Here is a 21,966-nt window from a genome sequence, read left to right as displayed (position 1 = left end):
ATGAACAGTTTTTTAGTAAACAGAAAATGTTTGCGCATTGAGTGTGTAATAAAGGTCTTTTAAAGTCATGTGATATGTCAGGTTTGTGCTGCCTGTCACTCATCAAAGGCTGTCTGCTTGGTGAGCAGTATGCGTTATATTTATAGAACCTTATTATTATTATCCTTTATTTGTATAGCACTGAGCACAGAGATAGGGGTATACAATGAGAAGGGTTTGTGATAAAATACAAAACATAAAAAACAAAACAAATCTAGTACAGGAGGAAGAGGGCCCTGCTCCGGAGAGTTTACAGTCTACAGATTGAGGGAGCAGAGACATAAGGTTTAGAGTAGCTTGTCACATGGATTGTAGTTGCAGCAGTAAGTCAGGCAGTTCAAGAACTATTTTGGTTAGGATGAAAAACATAGGAGAGACGGTAAGCCTCTCTGAATAGGTGTGTTTTCAAAGAGCATCTGAAGGTATATAAGGTTGGAGACAGTCTTTTGGAGCGGGGTAGAGAGTTCCAGAGGACAGGAGCAGCACGTGAGAAGTCTTGGAGGTGGGAGAGGGACAAAGAGATAAGAGTGGAAAGACGTAGGTCAGAGGTTGATCAAAGAGGACGAGTTGGGGAATATTTGGAGATGAGAGGAAATATAGTTGGGAGTGAGGCAGTTAACTGCTTAGGGTTAGTAACATAGTAGATAAGGTTGAAAAAAGACTGAAGTCCATCGAGTTCAACCTATACAAATCTAAAATACTTTCAAAAAGCTCCAGTTAAGCTTAAATAACCCCATTAAAATGTGACCCATTTAATACTAGCAATCATATCCATGAATTTTGTTAATATACAGAAATTTATCCAGACTATTTTTAAATGTATCTATGGTATTGGCATTCACTACCTCCTTTGGTAATGAGTTCCACAATTTTATTGCTCTTACAGTGAAAAAACGTTTCCGTTGCAGGAGATTAAATCTCCTTTCCTCCAACCTTAAATTATGACCTCTTGTCAGAAACAATTTTCTTGGAATAAACAGAGCTTCTGCCATCTCTGTATATGGGCCTTGAATATATTTATATAAAGTAATCATGCCACCTCTCAAGCGCCTTTTTTCTAAAGAAAACAGACCCAGTTTGGCTAGCCTCTCCTCATAGGTTAATTTCTCCAATCCCCTTATTAGCTTTGTGGCCCTTCTCTGAACTTTTTCTAGTTCTGCAATATCTTTTTTAGCAATTGGTCCCCAGAACTGCACTCCAAACTCAAGGTGAGGTCTTACCAGGGCTTTATACAATGACAGAATTATGCTTTCCTCCCTTGAATCAATGCCTCTTTTAATACATGCTAGTATCTTATTAGCCTTTGAAGCCGCTGCCCTGCATTGTGCACCCATCTTTAGCTTGTTATCTATTACTACTCCCAAATCCCTTTCCTCCTGTGTTTGGCTAAGTCTTGTCCCATTTAAAAAATACGTAGCCTGCTTATTTTTACTTCCAAAATGTAGAACCTTGCATTTTTCCGTATTAAATCTCATTTTCCATTCACTTGCCCATAGTTCTAATTTTAGCAAATCCCTTTGTAAAGAGAGTTCGTCCTGCTCTGACCTAATGACCTTACTTAACTTAGTATCATCTGCAAAAATAGAGATGTCGCTATTTAATCCTTGCTCCAAGTCATTTATAAAAATATTAAAAAGAACAGGGCCCAGTACTGATCCCTGGGGGACACCACTGATTACCTTTGTCCAATCTGAGTATGATCCATTTACTACTCCTCGTTGCTCCCTATCTTTTATCCAGTTATTTATCCATGAGCTAACATTTTCAGCTATTCCCAGTCCCTTAATTTTGTGCATTAATCTCTCATGTGGCACTGTCTCAAATGCCTTTGCAAAATCTAAGTACTTTAAATTGTATTCTGGAGTGGATGGGGAGCCAGCGTAGAGACTGGCAGAGTGGAGCAGCTAATGTAGATCAGCGACTTAGGTAGATGAGTCTAGCTGAAGCATTCATAATAGATTAGAGGGAGGAGAGGCAGTGTTGGGGAAGACCATTTAGAAGTTGAGTGCAATAGTCAATGTGTGAAAAAATGAGGGAATGCATTTTTATTTTGTGGTTTCTTTAGTAAGAAAAGGATTAATTCTGCAAATGTTGCGTAGGTGTGCACAGCAGGATTTGCTAAGTGCTTGCATATGCAGAGTGAATGTGAGTTCAGAGTCAAGTGTAGTCTCCAACTGTCAGAAATATTTTCTAATGCTGTATTCACACAATACCCAGCAATGTAAAATTTAGAACAATAAACTGCTATAAGCTGCTTCCTTTGCCTTAGATTCACGTGTCTACTAACAAAGGAGGCTTGCTCTCTCTCTCTCTCGTCCCAGGGTTTGACCGCTTCCCTCTGGTGGGCTACATCTATAAAGCCAACAGTGTGAGCAGTGATGAAATCTGGCTCTGATGCCTCCCATGCGGTCAATCGGTCACTCAGCAAGGGGTAAGAATTGTTGATTTAATTGTACTTCTGTTAGGGATCAGATTTAAAGTTCTTTCAACTATTGCTGTGGATCTACAGCTGCGGATCAGATATAATGTTTCACTCAGCACTTAATTAACATATGACGATGTTAACCATAATGGGGCTCAGAGTGAGTTAATAAACTTTAGGTCTATGTGGAGACTTGGGAAAATAAAGGAGTAACTTAATATGTTAAGTATCCATAAAGAAACAAATTAACAAAGTAATTCTTTTGATGGTTAGTGGAAAAGTATCAGTTCATATGCATCACAAAACAATTAATGTAGCAGTTCCTCTGTGACCAATAATTAGTGAGGTGTGCGCCAAAGATTTAAAGTCACAATAAGATGTTACACAACTCAGTTAGCTGTAGTGAGTTAGTCTTAGGTTACCTGTTGAATCAGCTGAGAGTAGAGAACTCAAGCGGCACTCGAGACAACAGCTGATAGGCAGTGAGTGACAGCTTACTGAAAACCGGTTGCGGTTGGCGTCTGACGTCACAGGAATGAAGTCCGCGGGAGATTAAAACTTCACAAATCTTCTGGTGATGTTGAAAAAGCAATTAGATGCTTGAAGTATAATCCAGGTTTGATAATATGAGAGGAAATGCAACGGAAATGTATACTGTAACCAAAGTAGTGAAAACGGAACACCGTAGCAGGGTGTCAGTTTCCCTTGAATAAAGATTTGAACAATTTTCCAATAAGGTAGCTTGAAATAAGCAGGAGCTCAGTTTGTAGCAGAGTTACCTAGGGATAAAACTCAATTACTAAGCACCTGGCTGACGTCAGGGGAAGGCTTAAATAGGCTAGGAGAAACTAAAAGGTAAAGGTGGTATTGGTAATTGTATGACAGTTAACATAAGGTGGTATAGTGAGTTCTGACAGATTGCCCCCTTCACTCAAGCCGTCCCACGGCTTGTAAGCGAGGTCTATGAGGATTCCTTGAATGGAAGCGAGACACCAATCTGGGAGCGTTCACAAGATTATGGGGTTCCCATGTGTCTTCGTCTGAAGAGTACCCCTTCCAACTGACAAGGTATTGTAGATCGCCTTTATATAAACGTGAATCCAAAATATCCCTCACTTCATAAACGTTAGGGTCTAAAGACTGAGCTTCAGGAGGTAGTAGTTGAGTACCAGTGTTTTTTGCAGGTTTCAATAAGGAAACGTGGAATGTAGGATGGATGGCAAGAGTGGTAGGAAGTTGTAAAGTGACAGCATTTTGGTTGATGATACGTATAATACGAAATGGTCCTATAAAGAGGCTTGCTAGTTTCTTGCTTGGGGTCTGCAATTTTAGATTTTTTGTAGATAGCCAGACCCAGTCTCCAATTGAATATTGTGGGGATGGCCTTCTCCTGAGGTCATAATACTTCTTTTGTGTTTCTTGAGCTGTTTGTAAATTCCTTTGTAATAGTTGCCAGTTTTCAGTAAGTCTATCAGTTAGATCCTCCACATTTGGGTTTAAAGAAGAGTCTTTTGTTGAGAGACTAATCTTTGGATGGTATGCATAATTCGCGAAGAATGGTGACATCTTACTGGACGAATTGAGAGAGTTGTTATATGCGAATTCTGCAGTTGAAAGGAATTTCTTCCAGTCTGTTTGGTGGTAGGCACAGTAGCAGCGCAGATACTGCTCAAGCCACTGGTTTAAGCGCTCTGTTTGGCCATTAGTCTGAGGGTGGTATGCGGTGGTATAACGGTGTTCAATCTGTAACTTGTTGCAGAGGTTCTTCCAGAAACGGGAGGTAAATTGAGTTCCCCTGTCAGAATTAAGGATTTCTGGTATCCCATGTAGTTTAATAATGTTGTCTATAAATAGTTGTGCGGTTTCAGCTGAGGTTGGCAATTTGTGGTGCGGTATAAAATGAGCCATCTTGGTAAACAAGTCAATAACCACCATCAAGGTGTTCATTCCAGCTGAAGTAGGTAATTCAACTATAAAATCTATACCTAAATGAGTCCAGGGTCTTTGTGGAACTTGTATGGGCATCAGCAATCCATAAGGAGGACGTCTCTCCGATTTTGAAGTGATACATCTAGTGCAATTTTGTACATAGTTACAAACATCCATGGCCATATGTGGCCACCAATAAGTCATTGAAATGAGGTTTAAAGTTCTTTGAATACCAGGGTGTCCGGAAAGAGGGGAATTGTGATGTTCCTTCATCAAATTTTGTCTTAACTGCTCAGGTATATATAATTTGTCTGAATTGTAATATAGGCCATCATTTCCTAGTGTTATTTCTTTAGGTAAGTCTTGTTCAGCATCTATGGCCTTTTGATAAACAGATTCAGAAAATGATGAGATGCCTAAGAACTTCTCGTGGGGTATCATCACTGTAGGGCTACCTTCCGAAGGAGGTTTAGGGTCTCTTCGGGAAAGAGCGTCCGCCTTTCCATTACGGTTAGCTGGTCTGTAAATGATTTGAAAATGAAATCTGCTAAAGTAAAGACTCCACCTCACCTGTCTAGCTGAGAGGGTCTTATTTCTCTGAAGGTATTCCAAATTTTTGTGGTCGGTATAAACTATAACCGGTAAGAGTGTACCCTCTAGAAGATGCCTCCAGTATTCAAAAGCTCTTTTAATGGAGAGTAACTCCTTTTCCCCAATAGGGTAATTCCTTTCAGGAGGAGACATAATTTTCGAATAGAAGGCTATAGGGTGTAGAGGTTTGGTTAAAGTTTCTCTTTGGGATAAGACAGCTCCTAAGGCGTAGTCTGAGGAGTCCACTTCAAGAAAATACTGTAAAGCAGGATCAGGGTGACGCAATATTGGAGCTGTTGTAAAAGAGTGTTTTAAGAATTCAAATGCTTCATTGGCCTTTGAGTTCCACCGATAGGTAGTTGTACTGCCCGTAAGGATGGTAAGAGGTTTAGCGATAGAGGAATAATTTTTTATAAATTTTCGGTAGTAGTTGCTGAAACCTAAGAAGCGTTGGAGATCCTTTCGGGTTTCTGGAATAGGCCAATCTTTTACTGCTTCAACCTTGTCTTGTTGCATCTCGATGCCTTCAGAGGAGATGTTGTAACCAAGGAAAGATATCTTTTGAGTGTGGAATAAGCATTTTTCAGCCTTTGCATAAAGTCGATGTACTTGTAATCTTGAGAGTACCCAGCTGACGTGCTTAATATGATCTTGAAGGTTTTGGGAGTAGATCAGGATGTCATCCAGATAGACTACGACACAGATGTCTAACAGGTCTCTGAAGACATCATTGATGTAGTGTTGGAAAGTGGCTGGTGCATTGGTAAGGCCAAATGGCATAACTAGGTACTCATACAGACCGTATCGAGTCCTAAAGGCAGTCAACCACTCATCTCCCTCTCTTATGCGTATGAGGTTGTAGGCCCCCCTGAGATCTAATTTGGTGAAAATCTTAGCTTTGTGAAGGCGTTCTATGAGCTCGGGTATTAATGGGAGAGGGTACCTATTCTTAACAGTGATTTTGTTTAGGTCTCTGTAGTCTATGATCGGACGTAATGATTGATCTTTGTTTTTGACAAAAAACATTCCTGCACCAGCAGGAGATACCGAGGGTCTGATGAATCCCTTCTTAAGGTTCTCGTCTAAATAAGCTTTTAAATGTTCAAGCTCAGGTTGACTCAACGGGTATAAGTGACCATAGGGTATAGTTGCACCAGGTTTAAGGTCTATGGGGCAGTCATAACTGCGGTGTGGTGGTAAGTTTTCTGCCTCACGTTTGCTAAATACTTCTATATATTGGGTGTACTCCTTAGGAATGATAGGCAACTCCTCATCTATCTGTGCTACCTGTATTACATGTGTGGGAGATGTACAGGTACTCTTACAATATGGGGAGTCTAAAGTGAGTTTTAATGTCTTCCAGACTATAGTGGGTTCATGCAAACGTATCCACTGTATACCTAAAACCACAGGAAAAAGAGGAGAAGGCAATACATCAAAACGAATATATTCATGATGATTGTCTTGTGTGGTAACCAATAAAGGGCCAGTATGATGTGTTATTGGACCGCTAGATATGTATGTGCCATCAACCACACGAATAGAGACAGGAGTGGTTTTTCTTTCAAGTGCTATTTTATTTATTTTCACAATGGTAGAATCTATATAATTCCCGTGGGCCCCGGTGTCAACAATAGCCTCAGTGGTTAGGCGTCTACGTTCCCACTGCAAAGAGAGAGAGATGATACAATAAATAGGGTTATTCTGCTTTGAGGTAGAAATGTTAGTCATAATGCACTTAGTTTTCTTATTCTTTTGTAGCAGTGGACATTCCTTTACGGAATGGGAAGGATTAGCACAGTATAGACAGAGTGCTAGAGTTTTGCGTCTCTGCTTTTCTTCTAGTGACAGAGGACCTCTTAGAACTCCAATCTCCATCGGCTCTTGAGTGGTACTACTGGTAGCCCCATGGGATATGGGAGGCGTAGGTTTTCGGTAGATAACTTCAGAACTGTGTCTTTCACTTCTCCTTTCCCTGAGACGCCTGTCTATTTGTATGGACAGCCTCATCAGCCCTTCCAATGTATCTGGTAGAACCACTCTAGCCAACTCATCCTTAATAGACTCAGAGAGACCCAGTCTGAATTGGTTTCTAAGAGCTATTTGATTCCATTGGGAGTCTGTAGAGAACTGCTTAAATTCAGTGATATACACCTCAACTGGTTTAGAACCTTGTCGTAAAGCTCTCATCTTAGTTTCAGCTGTAATTTGTGAATTAGTATCCAAATACAATTCATCCATGGCAGTGAGGAAATCTGGTAGGGAAGTGAGAATAGGATTATGTGTTTCATAAAACGAGTCTGCCCAGATCCTGGGTTCACCACGTAAAAAAGATATCATTGTCAAAACTTTCAGGTGATCACTAGGGTAAGTTTTAGGTTTGAGTGTGAAAAGCAACATGCATGCATTCTTAAATTGACGATATAGACGTCTGTCGCCTGAAAAGAAATCAGGGGATGCTATTTGAGGCTCAGGTTGGCTTACCGGAGGTGGTGTTGTAACCTTCACAGTGTCTCTGATAACCTTTCTCAAAGTTTCATTCTCCACTTGTAAGGCACTCATGGCCTGTCCTAGTTGATCTACCTTTTGTGTAAGATTGTAAACAATTTGCGGCAGATCCGCTGGATCCATTATTAAGGCTTAGTAATTCTGTTAGGGATCAGATTTAAAGTTCTTTCAACTATTGCTGTGGATCTACAGCTGCGGATCAGATATAATGTTTCACTCAGCACTTAATTAACATATGACGACGTTAACCATAATGGGGCTCAGAGTGAGTTAATAAACTTTAGGTCTATGTGGAGACTTGGGAAAATAAAGGAGTAACTTAATATGTTAAGTATCCATAAAGAAACAAATTAACAAAGTAATTCTTTTGATGGTTAGTGGAAAAGTATCAGTTCATATGCATCACAAAACAATTAATGTAGCAGTTCCTCTGTGACCAATAATTAGTGAGGTGTGCGCCAAAGATTTAAAGTCACAATAAGATGTTACACAACTCAGTTAGCTGTAGTGAGTTAGTCGTAGGTTACCTGTTGAATCAGCTGAGAGTAGAGAACTCAAGCGGCACTCGAGACAACAGCTGATAGGCAGTGAGTGACAGCTTACTGAAAACCGGTTGCGGTTGGCGTCTGACGTCACAGGAATGAAGTCCGCGGGAGATTAAAACTTCACAAATCTTCTGGTGATGTTGAAAAAGCAATTAGATGCTTGAAGTATAATCCAGGTTTGATAATATGAGAGGAAATGCAACGGAAATGTATACTGTAACCAAAGTAGTGAAAACGGAACACCGTAGCAGGGTGTCAGTTTCCCTTGAATAAAGATTTGAACAATTTTCCAATAAGGTAGCTTGAAATAAGCAGGAGCTCAGTTTGTAGCAGAGTTACCTAGGGATAAAACTCAATTACTAAGCACCTGGCTGACGTCAGGGGAAGGCTTAAATAGGCTAGGAGAAACTAAAAGGTAAAGGTGGTATTGGTAATTGTATGACAGTTAACATAAGGTGGTATAGTGAGTTCTGACAACTTCTTACATTTTTATTATCTTTATTTGTAATGTGACAGATTCCTCACCACTGCACAGGGGGTGCAATAAATAAAGACAAGGCTTGGAAAGGCAGACTGGATTTCAGTTGTTGATGTCATTAAAATTCACTAGTTCAGTTCAACCCATTGGACCCTGGGCCAGATTCTCTACAGCAAGTTATAGGGATGGAAAGTGATGGTAAAAAGTGCAGATTGGAGAATAGTTCAAACCTTCAACTCATAAAAAATAAAAATCTTGAAGTGGGAGGCCGGAGCGCAGGGTATTTTATTTTCAGCATTACATTAAACCGTATCTCCATTACAACTGATAATTGAAACTCTATCTTAAATATAACTGACATTCTGGATTTGTTTATACAAAGGGGAAAGTTTACCATCACTTTAAGTAACTGGAGGTGCTACAAAAGGAAGTGAAAGGAAGAAGCTATATGGCTCAGAGGTTAAAAAGAGAGGCGTATTGAGCATGACAAGACTGTACAGAGCAGTACATAGATGTTACAGAGACCAGAATTGATAACCTCTCTATGATGTATACTTTCTTGTTGCCTCAGATTCTATGGTAGATGTGGAACCCATCTTGCAAGGTTCTACAGTGCTTTGTCACTCCGCTGACCATACATACCAGGACAGTCTCTTTATCCTACTAATGCTTCAACAGAAACTGGAATAATGTCTTCCTTTTGCATGTGCTGGGTGCTATAGAAGCAAGCGGTGGGATCCTCACATTTATGTAACCCTCCTCCATATGCTTACTGGCAATAAACTGTGGTGCCCAGAACTCTGTCCTGAGTTATTGTCACAGTAAATTAATACACAAACCATTGGGATTGTGTAGTTAAACCATCAAATTACATCAGTTACAGGTAATTATTGAGTTAAATCATGTTCAGAGAAACACCATGGAGCAAACTAATCCTTTTACTTCTTAAAGGGAAACATTATTTATAAGAAATAACCTTTTACAAGATGATGCATTGCAAAAAGAGAAATTGATGAGTTTAAGAAAAAACATGTTTAATGTTAACAGCAAGTTTTTAAATTAAAGGAACAGGGAAGTAATGCATGTACTTTAATGCATCACTTTGTTTAATTAATATAATTCAGTGTAATACCCACTGTAAAGGGGTTAAACACACAAGTAAAGTACCGATCAGGAGACACAGAGAACTTTAATGGGTTAAATACAGATAGGGTGGGTAGTGCTACAATTAAATGCTGAATATAATTAAAACTGCTGACAACAATTATATATTATCTAAGTAAAATCTAAACATTTTGCATAAATCCTATATTCTTAAATTACGGAAATATTCATTCATAAAGCATTAATAATATAAAACCTTGTATGCCTGTAGTATGAAATGCTAAAAATCCAGGTTCACTTAATAGAGAATAAACAAGATGAGTACGGTAAAATGGGCAGAACAAGCCGGTGGTGGTAAGTTAAATGAGACAGTTCAATGCTCCCTGTAATAATAGTGATGTTGATATTTATATCCAAAACCCTGGGTGAGACTCATAAGCAGGGTTACCAAACGATTAACTGTATGAATCAAACTCCAACAGAAAAACACATCAGCTCACAAAAGTTACCTGGTTGCCTATGTCTGACCGCCAGCTCCACTGGTATTAGCTGGTATCAGAACACAACCCGGGTAAAAGAGCAATGTATCTGCAGGGAAGGAAATTCACTCACCCACTATATGTAATAACCAGCGGTCTAGGTAAGGGAGATAATTACAGCAGCAAACATCAGAGAAGCAGCGTATCGCACTTTCTCCTTGTAACGTTTCTTCCAGTCTGATCACATGGTAGTAAGTGGGCCAATCACTGACTCAGTAGCAGAGAGCTGATGTCACCACCCAGGATCCAAAACACTCAGCTGCAGGGAATACAACTAGCAGGCACGGACAAGGCTGTCAAATGGAGCGGTTCCCCAAGAAAAACTGCTTAATGCAAACGTGAAAAAAAAAAGGATTCCAAAAAGCCTTGTGATTGAGCATTAAGTAAAACAAAAAAGCTTTATTGTGCATAAGTTAAAAAGCACAGAGGTGATAAAACATTCCAAAGCCCAAACAGAAAAAAAACGCCTGACCGGTTTCGGTGCTACAACACCGTAATCATAGACATCATCATCACAACTATAAAGTATTGACCACTTCACTAAATAGAATAAATTGTATTTTTTTGTAAAAAAAAGGGGGAGGGAACCATATAAATCTAACACTGTAAATAAAATGTAAATTCTATAAATATATACTTATGTTATATAAAGGAACGCAGCCCTCGCACAGAGAAGCGCTAGGAGTTTGCGGGTAATTACTAGACACCTGTGGCACAGGTAAGCCTTGGAGCGATGCTGCTTCAGTTATAATGGGCTCTATCTGTGTCCCCACTGTGTGGTGCTGTATTTCCAGATGAGATCCTCTCCTTTCTACCCTCTGCTAATGCTTTAAAATGCTGAAAAGAGATTTGGAATAACAACAATGAAACAGTAATACAACACATGAGCCCCTAATACATTTTATTTCTAGAATCTTTGCTAGAGTGGGTTTGATACCCCCCTTAAAAACACAGTGTACTAATGCAAGTTAAAGAAATCCCACATTTGTCTTTCATGATACAGATGAAGAATATAATTTGTAAAAAGTTTCCAATTTACTTCTATTATGAAATTTGCTTTGTTCTCCCGTTATTCCTGGTTGAAGAGATACCTAGGTAGGTAGCGTACACATATCCGAAACACCGCATGACAGGAAATAGTGCAGCCATCTAGTGCTCCTGCTAATGTATAACATTGTTGTAAAACTGCTGCCATTTAGTCTACAGGCACGTGCACACTCCTGATCTTACCTTCCTGCTTTTTAATAAAAGATAAAAAGAAATATGATAATAGAAGTAAATTAGAAAATTGTATGCTCTATCTGAATCATAAAAGAAAAGACTTTGGGTTTTATGTTAACTTTAAATGTTTACGGGATTGGTCTATGCTGGAAGTTCTGAGGCCATCTTCCCACATCTGAGTTTGGAAGGGAGCTGCTGGTAAGAGGTTACCCACCTGTGAATTTTTAAACTCTAAGAATAGAGAAAAGAGCAAATGCAGCGACTGGATGCGGCTCTTGTAGACGGGAATATCCAGGACACCTGCAAAGAGTAAGACTGTTAGCAAGTGCTGGTATGACAGCTAGAGACTGCTGATCTTGTGGCACGTGATACACTATACTGCTCTGTAAAACTCATCTAATTCACACTGTAAGGTGCAGGCTCTGTGCATTCAGACATCATAAAGCTGCCTGTGAGTGTATTTGTAAACGCACTGATGTGGTTTTGCAGACACCATCACACTGTATAATAAAGAGTGGTGATAATGCTATCTGGTCAGTTTCCATTATACATCACCAAGCAGTCTGGTTAGTTAATGCCCTCCTCCGTGCTCACTTACCGCAGATCATGTCAATGTATGTGGGGAGGTCACAGTCTATATCAGCTGTGGGAAGACTGACCTGATTTATAGGAAAAGAAAAAAAAAAAAGATTTGAATTTTAAGGCAGACAGTTAATTCTAGAAACAAAAAAAACCTCACTGGATATTACAAGTCCCTGCAACAGAATGAAAGTCCCTGGCAGCAGGTAGGTTTACGTGGTTTTCAGCCTCACCTTTCCCAGCAACTCCTCAAATTCTGGTGGCCACTCCTGCATCAGCATGTCAACATCTGGCATTGACCTGTGGAAAGAGGTCAGTTGGTCAAGCATTGTTTAGTGCACAAAAAATGGTGGAGGTACACAGGAGAATTCTCACCTTGTATAGTGCACAGTGGCAGGAGGTTTTGAGCGATGAAGTTCACTGATACTTTCTATCCAAGTATCAATGGCTTTCTGGTTTTTCTCTGCATTTTCTAGACTCTTAACCTTAATTTGTTGCTGTTGGAAGCAGAGACATGAAAATGTATGAAATATGGAACTACAGACACTCCCCTACTGGTAACAGTTTCATTCTAGCACAGCTGGTCTCTCTCATAGTGCAACATCCTGCATTCCTCCTCTCTACCTTTCCTCAGCACAGTGTTTTCATACTCTCCTCCCAGCACTCCTCTTCTCTCCCTTTTCAGCACCGTGTGTTCCCCCCTCTCCCTTTCGCCTACATTGTGTGTTCCTTTCTCTCTCCCCTTCCTCTGCACTACATGACCCTTTTCTCCAGCACAGTGTGTTTCCTTTTGTCCTGTTGAAATATCAAACCCCTCGGAATGTGGAAACACGTCACTTCCAGAGACGTGGTTACTCGAAATCCGAGGGGTCCCACAGCTACAAAATACTTTGAATTCCTAACACTGCCTGTCAGATTTTGGAACCGCTGAGCGCGCATGCGCGGGTTATAAAACTAGACGGGCAAAGCAACTTGAATTATTAGTGTTGCCATATTGGTGCTTTGTGGACAACCTTATGAATGAGTTTCAACAGCTGGATTCAGAGCTCTTCCAATACATGACGGGTAAAAAGCAGGCGCAGTTATTGGGCTCTGATTGTTATTTTTATCATGTACTTTTACTGATTTTGTTTGATTTGGAGATCAGTGTTACTTGACAGCTCTGTAAATACATGAAGAACAACGTCCATCAGCTGGAAACTCTTGAGAGCACCAATATGACAGCACTAATAATTCAAGTTGTTTTTCCTGTCTATTTCCAGAGCTGTCAAGTAACACTGATCTCCAAATCAGACAGAATCAGTAAAAGTACATAATACATAAAGAACATCTCCCATCAGCTGGAAACTCTTGAGAGCACCAATATGGAACCCAAACATGCTCATTCATCGGTTCCAAAATCGGAAGGGCAGTGTTAGGAATTCCAGAAATTAAAAGTATTTTGTAGATGCAGGAGTTGCACATGCGCAACCCTTCGGATTGCGAGAAACCACGTCTTCGGAAGTGACGGCGTTCCACATTTTGTGGGGTTTGATATTTCGACACGACAGCCTTCAGCCTAGAAACATGTTTTCTCTTCTTTCTCTTGCATATCTCTATATTTCCAAGCCCAAAACTCTTTGTCCCGTCACCACTAACTATCCAGTTACTCACAGTGATATTATGCTGTTTGGAGTTTTCTGAAAGCCATAGAGCCATAACTGTAGGGTCAGATTGCTTGATGGAAGGCTCATCGAGTGTCAAAAGGCCCAAATTATCAGGTTTCCCATCTGGCCGTGGAACCTGTGTAAAGGGGGAAAAAAACACTTGTGAACAAATGACAGTGCTAAAAACAGAAAATATACAGCACATGTTAATACTTTGGGAATAGAACTACATAAAACTCTTAAAAAAACACACAGTCTGTGTGTGTACTAAACAGCTACCAGGAAATCATATTGTATAGGAGTATATTCTGTAATCACTAGATTTATATATTATGACTCACAGAAGAGAACAATGCCTGTAGAAGGTTGTTACAAGAAGACATCAGTTCACTATGCAAAACATAAATGTGCTTAGATTTACTGAATAAATTCAAGCTCTATAAGACCTTTTTTAACCAAATAAAAAATATATAATACTGCTTTTGTCTAAGAATATCCTCAATAATCCATTGTTCATTATAGAAGATTTGCTAGGAGGATTCCGTAAAATAACACAAAGCATCTATGTGCAGCCACCAATCAGCAGCTACTGAACATATTTTCAGTTGTGCTCGTAAGTTTACATACCCTGGCAGAATTTATGATTTCTTGGCCATTTTTCAGAAAATATGAATGATAACACAAAAACTTTTCTTTCACTCATGGTTAGTGTTTGGCTGAAGCCATTTATTATCAATCAACTGTGTTTACTCTTTTTAAATCATAATGACAACAGAAACTACCCAAATGACCCTGATCAAAAGTTTACAGACCCTGGTGATTTTAGTCACACAAGTTGACACAAAGGGGTTTGAATGGCTATTAAAGGTAACCATCCTCACCTGTGATCTGTGAATGTGGGTTTCATGTCCAATTAACATACTCACCTTTAAGAAAGCATCAATGTCCCCAACAGCTGGAATAAAATCTGGTATGAAAGGCTTTAGTTTGTGGTCTAAATCTATGGTCTGAGGAGTATATCTGGAAAACAAAATGAAAACCAGATTATGGATAAATGTTTTTGTTCCTTCCGTATAGGGATATTGTATGAAACATTATAAAAATAGCATAATTTGCCACCTACTAGGAGAGGTTAAAACATACCCCCCCCCACACACACACACAAACACAATTTAAAAAAAATTAAACAGTGCCCTCATTCTAACTTCCGTATGTCCTAAAAAAGTAATGTAATAAAAAACTCCTCAGTAGCTATCGGGTACAATCACATCAAAGGAGAAAGACCAGGAATGGTTAGGAGAGGTGGAGAGTAAAAACATAAGTAGATACTTGCTGAGATTATAATTGGGGTGTGCATAACTAATATTTTTACTATCGACTAGTTGAAAGCACCCCCTCTTGCCAGAAAATAGGTATTAAATGCGAAATATTTTTAATGTAATTGTAAAATGTTCTCTTTTTAATTTATTTTTAAAACCTAGTCAACACAACAACCCCCAATATGTGAACAAAAAACAAAATCTGCAAAACACGTCCATGCAAGTTTTTATTTAAAAAAAACATCAACTCATATTAGCTATCAGAGTCACATTGCCGTTGTTGTACTGTAAAAGCTGCAATGGATGTTTGTTGCTGTCCTTTTTCTCTGTCGCTACCACTGCAGACGGGTGTTTGTTTTTTAGGTGGCTTAACATGGAAGTCTTGGATTTATTGTACTGCAATTGCACGCCGCAAATGTTGCACTTAACTGCCTTTTCATGTAGTTTTTCAAAATATTTTAAATTTTTTGCAAAATTTGTTTTGTCTACTACGAGTACAAAATAAGACGTCATCATAACTGCCACCAAGTGAGACAATCCGCAATCAGTAGTAGGCTTAGGCTAAGGCCTGGCTACGGCTGTTTTTGACTATTAAAATATAGCAAAATTTAATATCAGTAATCGACTAATGCCGTACTAGTCGAACAATGAGAGACCGATCGACTAATCGATTAGTCGACTAGTCTAACTCAGCCCTAATATTTACACATCTCTGCTTGTATTACAGGCAGATAACATACTAAAGTCTGGGCATCCCTGCTTTAGATTTTCTGAATAAGTAAGAAAATGTACATTATTTTATATTTTCAAGTCTTGTAAGCTCCCAGAAGTTGTATGTTGTTATAGGGGCGCTAATCATTTTTATATACACAAAGTATAGCAAAAATGTCTGCATAAAATGTTTAAAAGTATTATCCTAAAGAGATATGAAACTATTTTTTTTTTCTTTCATGATCATACAATTTTAAGAAAGTTTCCAATTTACCCCTTTTTTTATCAAATTGACTATTTAATTCTCTTGCTATCCAGTGTGGAAAAGCAGGTAGGTAGGCTCAGGAGCATGCATGGTAGCAATTCTAGTAGAATGCTTTTAACAATGTTAAACAATGTGAAAACACTGCTGCTATCTAGTGCTCAAAAGCATTCTTGTAAAACTGTTGCCATATAGTTCTCTACACATGTGCACGCCCTACTAGGGTTGTGCATTTGGATACTTTGTGAGGATCCGAATGCAGAAGTAAGCAGCGGCTCGGTCCCTTTGGATATTTTTGCAGCCGGATTGATTTCTGTAAAGATCCCCACTATAGATCTATGCAAATTGAGATCTTTAAGTGGAGATCTTTTACAGGAATCAATCCGGCAACAAAAATATCCGAAGGGACCGAGGGGCTGCTTACTTCTGCATTCGGATCCTTACCAAGGATCCAAATGCACATATCAAGATAACAAAGTAAATTTGATTATAGAAGTAAATTGGACATGTTCTTAAAATTGTAAGCTCTTTCTAAATGATGAAAAAATGTGGGTATTGTATTACAGGGAAAGAGGCAAAATTGTTTACTATAAGCGAAAAAGTTAGCAGTGGAACACACAGCTCTGTGGGACTGACATTAAAATGTAACTTTTATTATTTATGCTGCATAAAACATAGAGGGGGTCCCCATCTGATGCGTTTCACACAAATTACAGGTGGTTAATCAGAGACCATCTACTTATTTTCATTAAAAAAAAAAAAAGGATAAACAAAGAAATATGGATAAATACATCATCAAAATCTTCTTTATGGCGGTATTTGCAAGAGCTGCTGTGATCACTAAAAAGATTTTAGAGCTAATGCTAGAGGGAGGTTAAGCAGTGAAAGGAGACGAGACATTGAAGACTTTAGCATTAGGAAGATGCAGTTATTGAAGGGTCATTATAGTAAAAATATTACATGCTCTATTTCTTTAGAGCACATGATTTACAGACTAGTGACTCTGCACCTCTGTATTTAACCACCGCAAAGGGGTTAAACACATAGTAGAAGTACCTATTTGGACCAGCAGTGCTCTGCAGGTCCCATGCAAAAAGATTACCCTATAAGCAGCGCTAGTTACACAGCTGAGTTGTGCAAATAGCACTGCTGATAAGAATTTGCATTGTCAATTAAATGAGAACTGATCACAAAAGCCAAATCCCACACATTACCTATGCACCTCCTGTTGCACCATGCAGCTAATCCCAATAAAGCTTCCTATGTGCCACACAGCCCCCATCAGTCATCTTACTGCTCCATATAACCTCTTAATATAATTTAGTGTCTGCTCTGTAAAACTCATACCTGGTTATGTACTGGAACAACTCCTTGATTTCGCTGGTCACTGGAAGATGTGCAAAATCTGCAGGGTCATAACTGGGGATGAGACAGGAATGGTCAACACATGCTACTAAAGAGGATAGATACATCATGCAATGCCTTAAAAGGGACAGTAAAGTTAAAATCCGACAGAGCATGACATTTTAAACCACTTTCCAATTTCTATATAATTTGCTTTGTTTGCTTGGTATCTTTTGTTGAAGAGTAAACCTAGGTAGGCTGATAGGAGCATGCATGTGTCTTTAGCATTCTATAGCAGCAGTGTTTGCAACTATATGTAAAATTACTATAAACATTGTTTCAAAATGCTGCCAAGCGGCTAAAGATGTGTACACTCCTGAGCTCACCTAGGATTGCTCTTGAACAAAAAGGTACCAAGAGAACTAAGCAACATTAATAACAGAAGTAAACTGAAAAGTTTAGTAAAATGTCATGCTCTAGCCAATCCATTTAAGTTACATTTTGTCTTTACTGTTCCTTTTAACCTTATGTCACTCCTTGCAAGGAGCAAACTCAGTGCTTTAGTTATATCATAAGTCCATGTAATAGAAACCCATAGTCGTCATCTTGTTTTCAGATCACACCAAACCAGAAACAGTGCTTTCAATTAATAAATTTAAATGTTGTAAAATATTAAAAGTAACAATCTAGTGATTGAGCAATCATGCTCAGTATACCCATCATGTCAAGATACAATTGGCATTCAGGTGGTTTAGCAGTGGCAAGGATGGATTTGGATTGCAAAAGGTTAATCTCACACATGTAAATGAGCATTTCCCTTACATGGTGAACAAAAGGGTTAATTCAAAAGCATTTTACTGTACCCATAAGACTTGGAAAACTTGCCGACCAATTTGGCTAGAAATAAATAAATAAGTATTTTGGAAGAGAAGATTGATTGTAATTGTCATTGACTTATCAGATGGGCTCCTTTGTAGCAATGCACTACTGGGTCCTAGATGAACTCATCTGGTAAGCCAACGACAAGAAGCATATGTATGTAGCCACCAATCATCACTTAGCTCACAGTAGTGCATTGCTGCTCCTTAGACTACCTATGTATGCTTTCCAACAGAGGGTACAAATAACAGTAAATTGAAAAGTCTTTTGACTGTCATGCTGTAATACTATACATGTTGCCTTTGGGGGTCTGTTCCCATTTACATAAAGCAATTAATTGTCATCTCATAGATAACTCTCTGATATTTGGTGCATGATTAGCTGTAGTTAGTCTTCTCTCACCCCTCGTTAGATGTCCCATGCTCTTCGTCATCATCCTCATCATCATCGTCCCCGTCATCTGTATCGGAGTCTTCATCCTCACTAAACGCCTGAGGGCCCCCACGAATGCCACCCAACTTCCCCAAATCCTTCTTTTTCTTCCCATCCTGAATGATGTTCATAAACCGTACAGACAACAACAAATTATGCTCAGTGTGCTAATGGAATACAGATACATATTAGTATCATTCATAATAACTTTAACACTAAAAAAGAATACAGAACACCATACTGATTGCCTTTTCCGAACTGAAAAAAAAGTTAATGTGTAACCTTCTGTTCGTTAAGCACATGGCTGATTATATAGAAAATAGTGGAAGTAATCATGTATAGTACAGCATACACAGAGTAGAGACACAAAAAGTAACAGAATTCACATACATATGGGCAGAAGACCATTTTGCAGACACAGATTATACTCAATTACCATTGCACTCTCCTCATCACTGCTCGCATCTGCAATATCTCTCACACTGGCCCTGGGCTTTGCAACACCTGAAAGAGGAAAAAGAAATGCATATTCTGGCCATCCCCTTATATACACTTTTCTCATTATGTTAAATTCTCTAAGAGATCTCTCCAGCACCAGAGTATATGTTATTATATGCAGTTGATTCACTAAAGTTCACCCACCTCTATTCTTTAGTGATTCAGCTTCAAATAAAAGTACAAAAAATACTGAAGCTGGAGGGACCTCCAAAGTAAACCGTTTAATTGATGCATAAAAAATGTGCATGGATGCAATGTAAGATCAGCTAATATTTCATGTTTTGCATTGTTCTCCAATCTCAGTACACCTAAGTGTAGATCTACACAACTCAGCCTATATGTGTGATCGAAAAAACATTTAGACATATGTAAACCCTTAGAAAGAATATTTACATCCAGGCCTGAATCTACAGCATCAAAACAATTTGCTCTAAATTGTCTACCCATTATTGTTATTATGATTTATTTGTAAAGTGCCACCTCATTCCATAGAGCAGGGCACATGTGCAATAACAAAGACTCATGGTAAGAAGTAATGTACAGATATGTTTGTTTATACAATCTGGGTAAGATCCAAGATCTATAGGGCATAGATCAATAAACCTTCTTGTTAAGCACAAGGTCTGTGTAACCCTTGCACAGAAGTATGCATGTTAGGATTCACAAGCCTAGACCTTTACAGTATTCAACTCCAATCACCTGGGTTTCTGGGAGTTGGCGAGTAAACACTTGCAACCTCTTCTGAGTCATTGATTTCAAGGGTTTCGTCATATGGCTGGTTTTGGACTATCTTGGTCTAAAAACAGAGATAAATTCATACACTGTGAAGTGTGAACCTCTTGGGAATAAGTATGTAAAAACCAAGTACACTGACCTAGCCTTATTAAAGGTCAACTCTCTCTGACCTCTCGCTTGTCCTGAAATCTCTGCCTGAATACATTTGTTGCCACCAAGTCAAAGCTATGAGTTCCAAGGTTTCGCGTAGCTATCTCAGGATAGATCATCACCCCATAATCCTTCCAACAACCCAGTAAACCTTGTTATTAAGCTCTCTTGACCATGAACACTTTTAAACCTCTCATTAACCTCTTCCTTTAACCTATCTTCTCTATGGGTTTTCTTTTCTCAAATCAGCTATTTATCCCTCACTCATGTTTCCAGTAAGCCTTCTAACCTATTATGCATTTTCTCATCTTGTTTTTGCCCAGTCACTTTATCACAGATAATTGCTCCAGACACCACTTTTTCTTGCATAAAACCGACAGTATCCCCACTTATCTACTCACCCACTTCTTTCATGATAAAGCCACTTATATATCCTCTCGAAATTCCTGCCCAAAGTGATCTGTCTTTCGTAAAGACCCCCCTTTTTATTACCTGCAATCGCAGCCCCTCTGTCTCAGAATCCGCCATCCTCTACCTTTCATCCAAACTCCTACCTCATCATAACAACTATCTTGTCTCTATAGAAACTACTGTCACATTTCCGCCCTTGAACACCTCCATACACAACACACTTCCGCCCACAAAGACTAATGAGCTACTCTGCCCATACAGAACGTAGTACGTACTCAAGCAGTACTTCCGCTTTTACTTGACATAAGCCCCATACTTCCGCCGTCATATGAAGTAACAATTTCACATTTCCGTCCTTACACAAACACTTGACTCAATTTCGTCGTCGTGTTTACCATAGTAAAGACAGTTACGCCCGAAACAATCTACTCATTTCCTGTAGTTAAGCGTCACTTCTATACTTTCTCCTTCAGATTCGTAGCCACAACCAACAAGGAACTATAGAGTAGGCAAAATTATCAGAACGTCCATGTTCTATTAATAATTTTCTTACCGCAGAATATAAATTGCGCCCCCCAGTGGTCATTATATGAAAAGTAGGCATAGTATTCGAATTCGTACAAAATCTCTGTTGTGGATTTTGCGGAAAAGCGTGATTGGGTTTCCTGTATGTAGGGCTCTAGGCTGTCATCAGCCCCCTTAAATTTTATATATATATATATATATATACACAAAATACAAACCCCAAAGCACATATTAAACAAAATAAAAAACGTAAAATTACAGAAAAAAAAATAAAGCTATCCAAAATAAAAAAGTTAAACCTAAACTAATACCCTATAACTATAAAAAAATCCCCCTAAAAATAAAAACACCCCCTAATCTAATACTAATCTACCAATAGTCCTTAAAAGGGCTTTTGTAGGGCATTGCCCTAAGTTAAACAGCTCTTTTACCTAAACAAATGACCAATTACCCTCTAACCGTAACCCCCCCCCCCAGCCACCAAACCCCCCAAAATAAAAAAACCTAACATTAAAAAAAAAAACATAAGCTACCCATTGCCCCTAAAGGGGCATTTGTATGGGCATTGCCCTCAAAAGGACATTCAGCTCTTTTACTGCCCAAAAAACCTAATTAAAAAAAAAAGCCTAAGACTAAGTCCCAAATAGTTACTCACCGTTCCTGAAGTCCGGCGGAGAAGGTATTCTTCCAAGCAGCTCCATCATCTTCTATCTTCAACTGGAATGAAGGTGGCACAGAACTGTTTTCCCCATTGCGTGGATCCTCAGCAGCGGTCCTCAACGGCGGTGGTCCTCGGCGGTGTGGAGGCTCCTTTTCATCCGATGTCCATCGTACACTGAAGATTGAATGCAAGGTACCGCATTCAATTTGGGGTACCTTGCATTCCTATTGGCTGAAATTTTGAAATCAGCCAATAGGATTAGAGCTACTGAAATCCGATTGGCTGTTCAAATCAGCCAATAAGATTTAAGTAGCTCTCATCCTATTGGCTGATTTCAAAATTGCAGCCAATAGGAATGCAAGGTACCCCAATAAATATGGGGTACCTTGCATTCAATCTTCAGTGTTTTCGACGGACGATCTCATTAAGAGGAGACTC

General features: G+C 39.0%; 2 protein-coding genes across 7 annotated transcripts in view; one reads left to right on the top strand and one right to left on the bottom strand.

Moving 5' to 3' along the window:
* TMEM25 (transmembrane protein 25) overlaps positions 1-9,310 on the top strand; it is a 45,174-nt gene extending 35,864 nt beyond the window's left edge. The window contains exons 9-10 of one of the 2 annotated variants that reach the window (XM_053691342.1): positions 2,361-2,470; positions 9,084-9,310. In XM_053691342.1, coding sequence (XP_053547317.1) covers positions 2,361-2,434 — 74 coding nt within the window. In that variant the 3' untranslated portion in view covers positions 2,435-2,470; positions 9,084-9,310. Of the gene's footprint in view, positions 1-2,360; positions 2,471-8,550 lie in introns of both variants that reach the window. The other variant, XM_053691341.1, reaches the window with a different exon arrangement.
* IFT46 (intraflagellar transport 46) lies at positions 6,555-20,867 on the bottom strand. 5 transcript variants are annotated; one of them, XM_053691337.1, is made up of 13 exons: positions 20,424-20,580; positions 19,746-19,842; positions 18,985-19,052; positions 18,519-18,664; positions 17,241-17,312; positions 14,528-14,621; positions 13,609-13,737; positions 12,331-12,452; positions 12,189-12,255; positions 11,975-12,035; positions 11,591-11,676; positions 10,863-10,992; positions 6,555-6,646 (listed from the first exon to the last, which is right to left on the bottom strand). In XM_053691337.1, the coding sequence occupies exons 1-12, from the start codon at positions 20,457-20,459 to the stop codon at positions 10,897-10,899; spliced, it is 1,074 nt and encodes a 357-aa protein (XP_053547312.1). In that variant the 5' UTR covers positions 20,460-20,580; the 3' UTR covers positions 6,555-6,646; positions 10,863-10,896. The 5 variants fall into 5 exon arrangements, with proteins under 5 accessions (XP_053547312.1, XP_053547313.1, XP_053547314.1 ...); XM_053691338.1 differs by lacking the exons at positions 6,555-6,646; positions 20,424-20,580 and adding an exon at positions 20,738-20,867 and having other exon boundaries at positions 9,526-10,992; XM_053691339.1 differs by lacking the exons at positions 6,555-6,646; positions 20,424-20,580 and adding an exon at positions 20,703-20,810 and having other exon boundaries at positions 9,526-10,992.
* Positions 20,868-21,966: the final 1,099 nt, after the last annotated feature.

Source organism: Bombina bombina, chromosome 8, assembly GCF_027579735.1.
Source record: "Bombina bombina isolate aBomBom1 chromosome 8, aBomBom1.pri, whole genome shotgun sequence".
Classification (NCBI taxonomy): Eukaryota; Metazoa; Chordata; class Amphibia; order Anura; family Bombinatoridae; genus Bombina; species Bombina bombina.
The sequence above is the reverse complement of the archived record's forward strand: the minus strand, read 5'-3'. Positions and strand labels throughout refer to the sequence as shown.

Coding starts and splice junctions, on each gene's coding strand:
- IFT46 (XM_053691337.1), bottom strand. CDS start 20,459: ATGGCGGATTCTGAGACAGAGGGGCTGCGATTGCAG. Junction 19,053..19,745: donor GCCAACTCCCAGAAACCCAG/GTGATTGGAGTT, acceptor TTCCTCTTTCAG/GTGTTGCAAAGCCCAGGGCC. Junction 18,665..18,984: donor GTGATGAGGAGAGTGCAATG/GTAATTGAGTAT, acceptor AACATCATTCAG/GATGGGAAGAAAAAGAAGGA.